General features: G+C 45.8%; 1 protein-coding gene across 1 annotated transcript in view; it reads left to right on the top strand.

The window, feature by feature from the left end:
• Nucleotides 1–5,477, top strand: part of cdon (cell adhesion associated, oncogene regulated) — a 47,418-nt gene extending 41,941 nt beyond the window's left edge. The window contains exons 17-19 of the mRNA XM_083637344.1: nt 351–430; nt 1,691–1,956; nt 4,798–5,477. Of these exons, the coding sequence (XP_083493470.1) occupies nt 351–430; nt 1,691–1,956; nt 4,798–4,952 (501 nt within the window). The 3' untranslated portion in view covers nt 4,953–5,477. The remainder of the gene's footprint in view (nt 1–350; nt 431–1,690; nt 1,957–4,797) is intronic.
• Nucleotides 5,478–13,248: the final 7,771 nt, after the last annotated feature.

The raw sequence follows: 13,248 nt of genomic DNA, 5'->3' as shown, positions 1-13,248 counted from the left end.
AGAAGGGGCATCCCCTGTAGCTTTTGCCTTGTTTAACAGTCAAGATTTACAAGGTTTTGTAAAGAGTGTATCCATATCATTTTCATGCAAATAGCAGGGGTAAATCAATAATTGTATATTATTATATAATATAAATATTACTAATGATAGTCTTTTTTAGCAGCTGTGAAGCCAGAAAGCAACTTTTTTCTATATATATATTTTTGTACTTCAGGTCTTTGACACACATACTAGATCTTAGTTACAAAATTGACATGAAACCTACAGTACCTACGTGCCAAAGCAGTATTAGATGACAATGCAAATTCAGTTTAGATTAGCTAAATCTGGTGTTTGTGTTCCCCGTTCAGGGCGGAGGGATGTACACAGCTCTTCCCCAAACAGAGTCGTCTGATTGTATGAGCTGTCAGAACCTCTGCAACAACAACAGGTAAGAGAAGAAACCTTTTTCACATTATTATTATCATTATTAATATTATTATTCAGGATTATTATGTTCATCACTTTCTTTTCCTTTGTCATTGGAAATAACTTGAAAATGTTAGCTCATCGCTCATATTTCGCAAGAGGCAAAGGTGACCAAAGGTGTCCTACATCAGTGATTCTCAGCCTTTTTCATAATGTTGTCTGTTGGACCCAAATCTAAGAATTGTTGTGTTGTCAGATATGGTGACTATGTGACTACTGTATTTTTTATTTTTTACCCCCTTTATTTATACAGGGGGAGTCTCACTGAGAGCAATGCTCTCTTTTTCAGGACTGCCCTGTTCACATTCACACACACATTCATACCTGGAAGCTGACCAGTACAACCACAGTCTGATCTGCTGGCCACTGATCATCTCCACTGTACTCTATTGTAGGTAGAGAGATAACAGAGATACTATGATCAAAACAACCAGTCTTCTTCTCTCTGTTCACTTCTTGTAAATTAAATAATGGTGAAGTTGAACAATTCATACCCCTTCAAGGATCCCTGGTGGTCCCTGGACACCACGTTGAGAACCACTGTCGTCCCTTACTTGTGACTTCACAACTTCTGAGACCCCCCCACCTCCTTTCCCAACACACACACACACACACACACACACACACACACACACACACACACACACACACACACACACACACATCCTCATTTCCCCTCACGCTACTCCTGTTTATGTACTTAAGGGTCTCCAGCATCACAGTTTACTCTGTGTGCACCCAGCCAGCGGGCCTAATGAGCCCTGTGTTTATTTACCTCTGGCTGCTGGGAAGAGAGGGGGCGTGGCCACCACCCAATCACGGCCCGATAGGAGGAGGCGGAGTGAGAGAACACGCTCAAAAAGTCAGTCTGTGTCAGAGGACAGCAGCTAACGTGAGAATCTTCTTGCCTCACCCTCAGTGGAGTCTTTGTTACTTTCGACTGTTGAAAAGCCTTTTTGCAGCTGCGCCAGCGCAGCCCAGTTGTGTTCGGGCTGTCATTGTTTTGTATATTGTAAAGGTCTATTTACATGAGGGTTTCTCAGGATGTCTGGTGGAAAAGCCACAGATATGAGCGGCATCTGTATAAGGAAGAGAGACAGTGGTATGTGAAGTGGCATTGAGAGTTGTCAGCGATCCATGGGCACCTTATAAAAGAATATCTCCCTCTTTGTTTCCACCTCTCCCTCCCTCCCTCTGTCCCTCCCTCTCTGTCTGTGAGCAGATGTTACACCAAGACCAATGGCACTTTCTCCAGCGGCACTCTGCCCCTAATGCATGGTGTGGCACCGTGCCAGCAGCAGGACGGGCTGGAGATGGTGCCTCTGGGCCAGGTTTCGCCGCAGTGCCACGGGCTCGACAGCCAGGCGCACTCCGGTGAGCAGGAGGCCGATCGGCCGTACGAGCCACACCAACACAGGGACTCCTCGCCCTCGCAGCATTCCTGCTGTCTGGTCGGAGACAATGAGAACCACCCGGGCGACGACACGGGTGAGACTCATTTTTATAGCGGAAAGCTAACAAAAAGCTTTTCTAGTAGTCTTCTTCTTCTGGTACGTTCTCACTTTACAACTGAAGTAGTCTCACGTGGTTAAGTCGGCACGCTTCCAGCGACGGAGGGTCTGAATCACAAGTCAGCATCTCTGGGTTTTGCCGTAGGAATTCCTTATGGTAGAATCTGATTGGCTGGGGTGTTATGGGAGTACGGCTCTCTGCGTGCATTGGTGCATCGTTCAAAATGTACCGCCCCACGAGTTGTGTCACGCAAATAAGGAAGTACGTGGTTGGTCAATTCACATGTCTGTCACTCTTCTTTTTTTTTTTCTCTCTCAGGGGGGCGGTCGTTAACCACTTTTCAAGAGTTGTGCCGCAGACATAGATATTGATCTACGGCTGGCTGCTGTGAGACTACAATTTCAGTTATTGAGAAAAGTGATACAAACAATATAAACTGTTTTTCTTTAAGCTTTGAACCAAGCGAACCAGCTACCAGTTCCATCATGAGCTCATTCAACTTCAACTTTATTAGTATCCAGAAGGAAATTAGGTTTGCAGCAGACATTGGGACATAACAGTACAAAAAGACACCAACAATAACAAGCATCATCGTGACACACTAACTCCGGGAGTGATCAAGCTCAAGTAAAAGATGAGGACATTGCCTTCAATAAGCACCAACAACAGCAGGAATGGCAACCATATGCCAGATCCCAGCATATCTTTATTGTTTATTGAAGCAGGGACAGTACACAATAAATATATTGCACCAGAGATAGCTAAAAGCTCATTTGCATCTATAATACAACATCAAATATAACATCAAGTCGTTAAGGTCATTAAAGTGGTGTGCAGATTCTGCAGAGGCAATATATAAAAGAAATAATAGAAATAGTAATAATAAAACATTATAGAAATGCGGAAACATAGAGAATGCAGGGATTGCAGACTAAGCCTAGCCTAGCAAATTGAGCCAATAGCAACAGGAATAAAGGAGCCTCTGGCATGCCGCGTGCTCATATATATATGTTCAGAAAAAAGTATGTATGAAAATTAAAACGGGGCAAGAGTAGAAGACTGTACATATGAACAACTCATCTCATACAGCAATAATTATGTTATATGATCATATAATAGTGATTACTGCTTTGTAATGATTTTCGCCCCTGCACACACTCTCCTCATCCCCAAAAAATAAATTATGTCTGACAGCAAAACCATGGTGGAGCGGCGCCAATCACCGATACAGGTTGTTAGCGACTAACGTTACTTGGCTCTGCGGTCTGGCTACCAACCAGGCATAGCTGTGGAGCGGGTAACGTTTCTATGGTTGTGGTGGAAGTTACACAGTACACACTGACAGAAAGTTCATGAGGTGCTGATCACGGGTGTAAAAATCTCACATGAAGGAAGAAAGGAGGAACTCTAGCTCCATTATACATATTCTTTACTGCCGTTTCAGCGTAACCCTAACTACAGCAAGAAGGCTTTGTGCCGCAGTATTGTCACTAAAAGATGTTTGCATAAGGAGCTACACTGTGTGTGTGTGTGTGTGTGTGTGTGTGTGTGTGTGTGTGTGTGTTGTGTGTTGTGTGTGTGTGTGTGTGTGTGTCTTTCTTTCATGTGAATAGAGTACCACAGGAATGAGTCCGGAGGTAGTAGCCTGGGTAAACCCATCCTCCATGTGACCTCTATGTACTATCAGTCACAAAGAAGAAACATTACAGGCATAGTCTGTGACGTCACAGAAGAAACATTACAGGCATAGTCTGTGACGTCACAGAAGAAACATTACAGGCATAGTCTGTGACGTCACAGAAGAAACATTACAGGCATAGTCTGTGACATCACAGAAGGCTGGGTTCACCCAGGCTATGGAAGTAGCACTTCCGGCTCGTACGTGTAAAAGGCAATGGGATGTTTGTATGGGGATTTGAGTTAAAGGCATGAAATAAGGTCTGTGGTTAACAAAAGCTTATGAAACAGTGACGTTTGTGTTCAGCAAGATAATCTTCACAAATGAGGACCACTTTTATGATTTTCAAAGCATTTTCTGAAAATCTCGTTAAAAAAAAAATCAATTTACGCTTCAAAAGGGAGGGGAACTGGGGGGAATAGCGTGATGCCCCCACGTGTTACGACCTGCCAATGAAACGCCTCGCTAACAGGTGAAAAGAAGCAGCTGGCAACTTCACATGTATCAGAGGAAGCATGTGCTAGTTTACAACAACTACAACCCCAGATCGCTAGAGGGGGTGGAGCAACAGGACAGCCTGGCAGAGGGAATTGGCCAAGTACAATTGGGGGGAAAGATGGGGGGGATAATCTTCGCACCTTATCTGTGTATTTTCTAGGGCTGCACCTGACTCGACCCGAATTATGCCAGTCTAATCAGATTTTGCTGTTCAATACTGTATTCTTTTATTATTATTATTTTTATTATTATTGGGACTTGGTTTTACGGTATTAATAGGCGGATACTTATAACAAAATAGGCTATCACAATCTATTGGGAGAAACCAAGCAATTCTATGTACAGTCAGACATTCACCACCCCCATATAGCTGGAATGGAATGATCCGTGTTTCATAACCACATTTTGCGACTATTGGCAGTCGAATCAGGCTCCTTCGAATGAATCGTCGAATCGTCGACTATCTGGCGTCACCCCTACTAGTATGTTCAGTTTTCACACCACTACCCACAATCCTCATGCTGTAACGACGCAGCTTCACCACAAATTGCCCCATGGGACTGTACAGAATCTGTAGTCATTTATTGTTAATCCAGTGACTAATCTCAAAACTCCCCCGCTCTCTCTGTGTGTCTGTGCAGCCGAGCAGGAGCCACAGTGTGTGGACACGGAGGGGCCTGTGGTGTGCTGGGAGAGTCTGGGCCTGCCCGACTTGGACTGTGACGAGAAGCCTGGGTGGATCTCCAGCAGCAGTCTGGCAGGAGAGCTGATCCAACCCAGCCCACAGGAGGTCTGATCGCAGCCCACACACATGCACGCACACACGCACGCAGGCACACACAGACGCACACTCCTGCAAAGAAACCAGGCAGACGGACTGGGCAGGAACGAGTGACATTGGTGGAAATAACACATGGGGAATGGAGAGGACAAGCGACGGTATATTCAGAGACACTGCGTGTTAATGGTGACAAGGACACTGAACCGTGGACGGATTACGCCGAGACGGAGAGACTGAGAGGAAAGCCAGACAGAGAGACACAAAAGGAAAGACAAAGCAGCAGCATCGCTCAAAGATGGAAACTATGGCCCACTAGAGGGAAGACTCTCATAAAAGATCAAAAACTCTTTAGATGACTTATTTATTTTTTTGTAGTAGTAAAATATTATTTCATATGAATGTATCTGTTTTAAAGAAAAAAGTTTGTCTTTTATATTATTTATGCCTTTTGGATGAGAAATACTTTTTATTTTGTTGTCGTGTCCCTCTGTGTTCCACGCTGTGTGGAGATTAGCAATTGTCTGTGTAAAGTTTTGTAATAATATAAAGAGAAGATATGGAAGAGTAAACAACAACCTCTTTTTGGTCATTTTGTGTGCAGTGTTGGATGAGTGATTGCTATAGTGAATTTTCCCGGCCAGCCACGGTCCAAACCCATCGATATTTCTGGCAGGTCTTTGATGTGGATCTGTGACGGGCTGGTCCACTGCAGTGACCCCTGAACGGGATGAACACTCCCTGCACTGTTGGCTCTTTGCTTCAGTGACTGCTTGATAGCTCATTACTTTACGCCAAACGCACCGTTCCTTTGAGCGCACTGATGACCCACTGCCCCCCGATCTGCTGGAGAAGGGCAGGCAGTTGTGTTAAAGCATTGGTTTTAACACAGGCCTTTATGTGCTAAGACTGCACTACGCAATATTTGGCTACACTTTATAATAACCACCATTAATAAATGGTCAATTGATAGTTAATTAAACTTTAGGGGAAAAGTTATTTTACTGTTAACCTTCAATGAAATTATCATGTTTACACAGTATTTAGCAAACATTTACAAAGTATTATAAACATCAGTTGCAACTTTATAATAGCCGTCCAAATAATGTTTATAGATCTGTCCCCTGTGCACTCCTCGGTCCCCCTGTGCACTCCTCTGCCCCCCTGTTTCCCCTCTGTCCTCCTCTGTCCCCTTGTGCCCCCCTCTGTCCTCCTGTATCCCCTGTGCCCCCTCTGTCTCCCTGCTGTGTCCCATCTGTCCTCCTGTGTCCCCTCTGTCCTCCTGTGTCCCCCTGCTGTGTCCCATCTGTCCTCCTGTGTCCTCTCTGTCCTCCTGTGTCCCCCTGCTATGTCCTCCTCTGTCCCCCTGTTCCCTCCCCTGTGTCCCTCTCTCCCCCTGTGTCCTCCTGTGTCCCCTCTGTCCTCCTGTGTCCTCTCTGTCCTCCTGTGTCCCCCTGTGTCCTCTCTGTCCTCCTGTGTCCCCCTGCTGTGTCCTCCTCTGTCCCCCTGTTCCCTCCCCTGTGTCCCTCTCTCCCCCTGTGTCCCCTCTGTCCTCCTGTGTCCCCCTATGTCTCCTGTGTCCCCCTGCTGTGTCCTCCTCTGTCCCCGTGTATCCTCCTCTGTTCCCTCCCCTGTGTCCCTCTCTCCCCCTGCGTCCTCCTCTGCCCCCCTGTGTCCAGAGGGGACAGATCTATAAACACTATTTTGATCGCTATTATAAAGTTGGAAGTGATGTTTACAATACTTTGTAAATGGTTAATAAATACTACGTAAACATTATCATTTCATTGTTTGTTAACAGTAACATAACTATTAACTAAAGTTTAATGAACTATCATTTGACGAGTTATTAATGATGGTTATTATAAAGTGTTACAGAAGATTTTGATGTAAACATCCATACCTAAACCGTGAAGTGAGGTTGCAACAGAGAAGAGTGTCTCATTCCCTCTATTTCAGACTCTAGTAGATCAATTTAAATTCTGGTGTCGGGTATAGTTACTTCTCTGCCCGCATGAAGTGATGAATCATAACTTGAGGGGTACAATCCAAAGTGTCTAGAGAAAGCTGGACTCTCCTCTTCGACATGAGGTCTTTTGCCTTGGGTATAAACACATGGTAAACATGAGTGTTTTGAGCAGCTTACTGACGTCAGTTCACATTTTTCAAGACGTTAGCTCTTGTTTCCATTTGGAGCCGAAAATGTGCGAAGCTGCCCAGTGCCAGCTTTAATGTCGGTCATGTCCTTACTATGTCTGACTAACTGTGGTGAGCTGGAGTGAAGAACGCTGGAACGGGAACGTTGGTTATTCACCCAATTGCTCTGTTCAATCTCCATATACACACAGTAAAGAGACGTTAGATGCTCCTGAGATGTACTGTAAAAGCACTGTGGATAAAACAGTCGTAACATACCCCTCTCATCTTTCAGCACGGGACGGCCCGAAGCCTTTTTCTAACCGTTTAAGCTCTCTATTGGTTTGAGAGTAAGCATTGTGGTGTGCTTGCCGATTGGCGCTGATAGGATTGCAGCAGGCAGATGACAGTGCTGGCCGTGCTTCAGTGAGGATGACTGCGGTGAGGCCATCTGATGCCTGGTGCCTGTCTGCCTGCGTTAGTGCCATCTGATGCCTGGTGCCTGTCTTCCTGTGTTAGTGCCAGTACCCACTGCCAGTCCTCAGCTCGCCTGGCATCCCTCCTCTCCCTCCGATGCTACATGGGATATTCCTGGACCTGCTCGCCTGCCGCTGAGGCGCGGCGCAGCCTCTTCCGGCAGTTATTTTTAGTCGGGATGGAGGCCGCTTCGCTGTGTTGAGGCCACCGGCGTTTGGCCAGTCGACATTTTCCCAGGCAGCCCTCAGCAGTATATCGGTACCGTAGCTCTAGATACACAATGCTTCAAGAACATTTTTCCATCGGAGGGTGTGGATCAAAAACAATCTTTCTTCTTATTCCCTGTAGGCTCCTAAGTAGAGCATAGGGCCACAACCACACGACGCCAACGGGCTCCAGGCAGTCTTCCTCATACAGAGGAAGACTGCCATGGCGGTTTCTCTAGCAAGTGTGTTTTTACAGGGCAGGGTTGCGTACATGTGTTTGATGGTGGGAGGAAACATGTCTTTGATGGTGGGAGGTACGCAGACAAACCCACACAAACATGGGGAGAACATGCAAACGCCACACAGAAAGGACCTGGGATCCAACCCACAAACTTCTTGTGCTAACTACTGAGCCCTCTGTAAGATCTAAAACAATAAGTGACGCAAAGCCCAGAATAATAGAAACCAGTATTCATTTGCTCATGAACTAATCAAGAAAAGAAAGGTATCTGGCTTTCAGCTTCATCTGAAACGTATCTGTTCCCATGGAGTGTTGATCAGCGGCTCATATACGACTGTCTATTCTGGCTCTAATGCGCTGCTGTTAGGAAGAAGAGGGAGGGGAAACAATGGGTAGGAAATGAAGCTGGAAATGAAAGGGGAATGGTCTGGGGAGAGAGAGGCGATGCTGACAGATGCTGGCTGGGCTGATGAGGAGAAGATAAGGGCAGGGTTGTCTCTAAACGAGCTGCTTCTCCATCTCCCACGTCTGTCAGTCGGCACTCTCCCCCGGCCTGGCCTGCACCCTCTGCCCACGCAGCTACACCCCTTCATTAAGGAGCCCATGGGAACAAGAACGCTCATTGTCCTCGCTGGAATTCCTGCCCCTCGCTGCCGAGCCGACCTGTTAACGCCGATCCCTCTCTCCCCTCCGCCCACTATTCTTCCTCTCGCTCTCCCCTCTCCGACGTGGCCTGAATGAATGCTATTCTTATGAATCGGGCAGTGTGTCGTCGTGGCTTGATTTAGCCCCCCCCCCTCCCACCCCGGGCATTTTCTTATCCTTGAGATGTCACAAACCGCAAGCCAAGCATGTTGTGGTTGGATGAACTCCAGCGATGTTCCAGCCGGTTCCTGCAAATGATGAGGTCATGGTCAATATGAAATGAATAATCTATAGCGTCCCCCACGGATATCCTCTGTTCATTTGTAATCAGATCCCAGAACACCCACAGAATAGCTTATCAGTACAAAGGGGACATTTAGTGCGGTTTCATGTTGATATATCACCCGAGTTTCCATTTGTCGATTGCACCTGTTAGATACAATTAGGGAAAATGCCTCGTAGCAGCAGCACAGTCTCAGCCTTAGATCCATTTAACCGGCGCCATCTTCTCCTGCCAATAGATTGAACTGTTTCAGTGTGATCATTCTGCAATGGATCAATAACGAGCCTATTGATGACAAGCAGGCTGGGCCCGTTGACCTCAGCTAACCCTCAGAATGAAACTGGTGGTATTCACATGAGTCAGTAGAGTCTCTGGGAGCCACAATGGTTAAGAAAATAAATCCGTTTCACAGTCATTGTTATCCACCATTCCACCAACCACTCTCAGAATTTTGTGCTTGGACATGAGTAATGATATGTTTATTTTACATGGATGAATTATTTAAGAGAACATTTGTTTTACGGGTAAGGATTTCTGTCTAAAGTATCTGTCATTTCAAAGCAAACTAAAATGTCCCCTGGCATTATTCAGGAATGGGAGCTTCTAGCCTCAAGCAATTTGTACTTGTGTCAAACTCGCTCTGGCACAGTCCCTCATTTGGTTGAAAGTGACAATACACAGTTGTGAAAATAAATAGCACAGGCCAATGAACTTCAAGAAAGCAAGACAACACTTTGACTACGGGAAATATGGAGAATCAACAGTTTGTCTTAATGAAACCACTATTCCCATGGTTACAATAATCAAGACAATGACCAAACATGCAAAACTTTTCGATTATTTGATGTCAGTGCATGTCAAAATTAAAAACAATCTCATAGATCTATATTTGACAGGGAGTGGTAATTGTGTGTCACTCTTCATAAGTGTATAGTGCTACAAAGCTGTCTTTTTCTGTCGTTTTCACTGATCAAAGTGTTTCATTGAGCATAACAGTCCACTCTAGTTTCACAGCACTTGGTTCTCAGATAGCCTGTGGATGATGGTTTACAGCTGAATCTTGCTAGCGGACATTAAAGTCGAGCTGAAATGGCATTTCCAGAGTATTAACTTCCTTATTGTGACGTATTTCCGAGTGAAACATAATTGGCTGTCGAGTGAAACATAATTGGCTGTCGGGGGGGACAACAGGCCACTAGAGAGGCGGGACATAACGTTGGGGAGTTTGATTGGACCGTTGAAAAGTGTGTCAGAACAAACCAAAACAAAATGGAGTCTCACGCGATGCGATGGATGCGAGCCTTGCTAACGTTAGCCTCCATTCAGTTGTGGAGGACTAATGTTACTCCGTTACCGGAGCCCCTATTTCGTTCTGGGAGTGAGACCATACATGCCCCCCTCCGCAGAAGAATCAGCTAGGTAATGTTAGCTCTGTGTCAGCACTGCAATGCACAGTTTCCGGAGAATCACAGTTGGAGATTGATTGACAGCTGTCGGATGTCATGATATGATTGGTTGAAAGAAATTGGTTAGTACATGCTGACGTAAGCACACTGTAGGTTTTGTTTTTAATGATGAAAACATGGTTGAAGTTTGATGTAAAAATCCAAAGATTATTATTTTTTTGCATACAATATTAAATTAATTAGGTGCACTGTATGACCAGGGATGTGATCTAAAATAGTTAAAAAGTCATTTTTCATTTCAACTCGACTTGAAGTAAAATCTATACGCTTGAAACGTCCTCGTCGTCCTCCACATCCAGCCGAGTGAAGTAGAAGGTGATCCTGGCCCCGTCGTCTGTATCGTACAGCGCCTGGCAGGTGTACATGCCCTCCGCGCCCCGCTGGAGATCCTCGATCACCAAGCCGGAGGAGTTGAAGGGAACCCGCATTCGGCCCAGGCCGCTGGACACAGCCTGGAACTTGGCGCCCTGGCCATAGTTGTAAGCCACCGCTACGTTGTTATCGGTTCCTGGTTTGGTGAAGCCCCAGATAAAGATAGTGGGCAGAGCGGAGCCACAGTCCAAGGTGACCGAGCCTCCCACTGTCCCTGTAGCCTGGAAGCGAATGTATTCCACCTCCTCAGGGTCAAGTATCTCTAGACCTGGTGAAACAAGATATTAGTCCTCCACTGTTTGACTGTGTAAGCAAAGAACGGCTATTTGGTTGCTTGCGGCAGTGGTTCACAAACTTTTTAATGTCAAGGACCCTTAAACTGACAAATTTAGACACAGACCCACAAAATCTTGTCCCAAGGTCCCCTATCTGATTGGATTTTTGCTTTTAGATGTTTTATTACAGAAAGTGTATGAAACCGATGACCAAAATAGTCGTACATTCTGTCATGTTACTTATGAAAGGAATTATAGTGAAAATAAATTATTCCCCTTTTTGCTGGGAACCCCTTCCTCAAGGACCCCTGGGAGTCCCCGGACCCCACTTTGAAAACCACTGACATGTTTCCTCTGCAGAGACAAAAAAAATACACCCCTCCTCCTCCTCAAGCTTAGCATTGTTTCAGATGTTTAGTATTAAGTGTCTTCATAAAACTTTCTTTCTAGGCCTCACAATTTATTAGGGATGGTGACCAAGCCAACTCTTGAAGATGAAAAATATGGGAGACATAATTAAACACACTCATAGTCCCTCTCGCTGTGCTCAGAGAATTTGACAATACAAGGTAAATACTGTAGCTCGTGATGTAGAGAAAGTGTGCTTGCTCATGCCCTGTCTCCGTCTCAAAAGCTTTGCTGTCAAAGTGAGCCAAAGTAAAGCCAAAGTAAAGCCCTTACCTTGCAGAGGAATGGCCCATGAGCAGAGAAGCAGGCAGAAATAATGAATCATCCTCAGAATCCCCTGGGTGCAGCAAAGCTGTACCTGTTTTGTTGGGGGGCAGGGCAATCTGAAGAGAGAGAGAGCTATTTAAAGCATATCAAAAGCCTGACTCCTCTCCAGTGCACACCGCTCTACACACAGAGTGACTGAGTGAAGTCGGGAGGACTGACAGGGGCAACTCTTTCAAACGGCACTGGATTCATTTTAAATTATTCATGCCCCCTCCCGCGTCTCTCCGTTCTGCCCACGTCTCCCCGGCTCTGCGCTCATGACGGGGCTAACGACTGGACCTGAGGGCGAGAGGTGTAGGGTGTCGGGGATGATGCCACCGCTTCATTTATTATTGAATGGAGTGGGAGGGAAAAGGCCTTTTCAGAAATTCCATCGCTTCCACCGTGAAATGAAAACCAAGGTCGGAGACGAGGCGACGCAGCAGCGCTCCACACAGACGCATGATGCAAATCACCGCCGTTTCATGTCATCATGTGACGGTAAACCGGCTCTTCGCATGAGCGGTCGAGCGCACCGCGTCATCTCCAGGCTTGTTTGCATAGAGGAGGAGTGTGACTTGTGGAAGTAGTACACACAAAACGCACACACACTCAAATATGCATGGGTTTTTTACATAATTTATGGATATTAGCACTATAATCTTAAACGCTTGTCGAAGTAGGACGGCTGTTTTCTACAGCATCTCTGTTTACACTCATTTTAGGAGGAGACAAATAATGAATTACCGAACGTCATTAGCGGTGGCGTGCAGCAGCCCCCAGTAAAACGACTGTTTCCCAGCCAGCCCCCCCCCCCCCCCCCCCCTTCCCCCCCGGCTGTTGTGCGGTTCCGCTAGCTCCCCCCTCAGACTGCAGCAGAGCGGCGCGGCCCTGCGAGGCGAGTGGCCTATAAACCTGCTCATACTGGAGGCTGCCCCAGACAGAGGAGAAGGCTCTAATTAGCAGGGACTTAGTTAGTGTTGAGCATTTTGGGGCAGAGGAGGGCTATATTTAGAAGGCTGCTGGAAGACGCACAGATGTCATAAAAATCCAATATAAAACAACATGGTTTCTGAGGGCAGGGTGGACCGGGAGATGAAGTTCAAAGATGCGACGTCAGAGAAAGCCTGAATGGCTAGTAAATACATTGGATTATTATTCTTACAGCTTCCAACCAAATGTTTGCGCTCCTAAATCCCTTGGCTCATCGAGTTCTGCCACTTGTTTTAACTTAAAAACACTACCAAAAAAAATATATAAATTTTTTGTTTGTTTATCATTAAAACAAACAGAATATTTTGCTTAACTTGGTTTTGAATCCTTAACTTGGTTTTAGCATTCTCATTCCCTACTGAAGAAAAGCAGGTCTATATCGTATCTGATGACTGTAAATTAGGCCTTAATTGTGCAATAAAATTGTCTTGGATGTACGACTAATTGCGTTTCTTGCTCTGTAGATGACAGCACATGCCAGGCAGTGGTGTGCATGCTACTAACAA

This window comes from Poromitra crassiceps (genome assembly GCF_964638095.1).
Source record: "Poromitra crassiceps genome assembly, chromosome: 5".
In the NCBI taxonomy this organism is placed as follows: domain Eukaryota; kingdom Metazoa; phylum Chordata; class Actinopteri; order Beryciformes; family Melamphaidae; genus Poromitra; species Poromitra crassiceps.
This window is presented reverse-complemented; position numbering and strand designations above follow the sequence as displayed.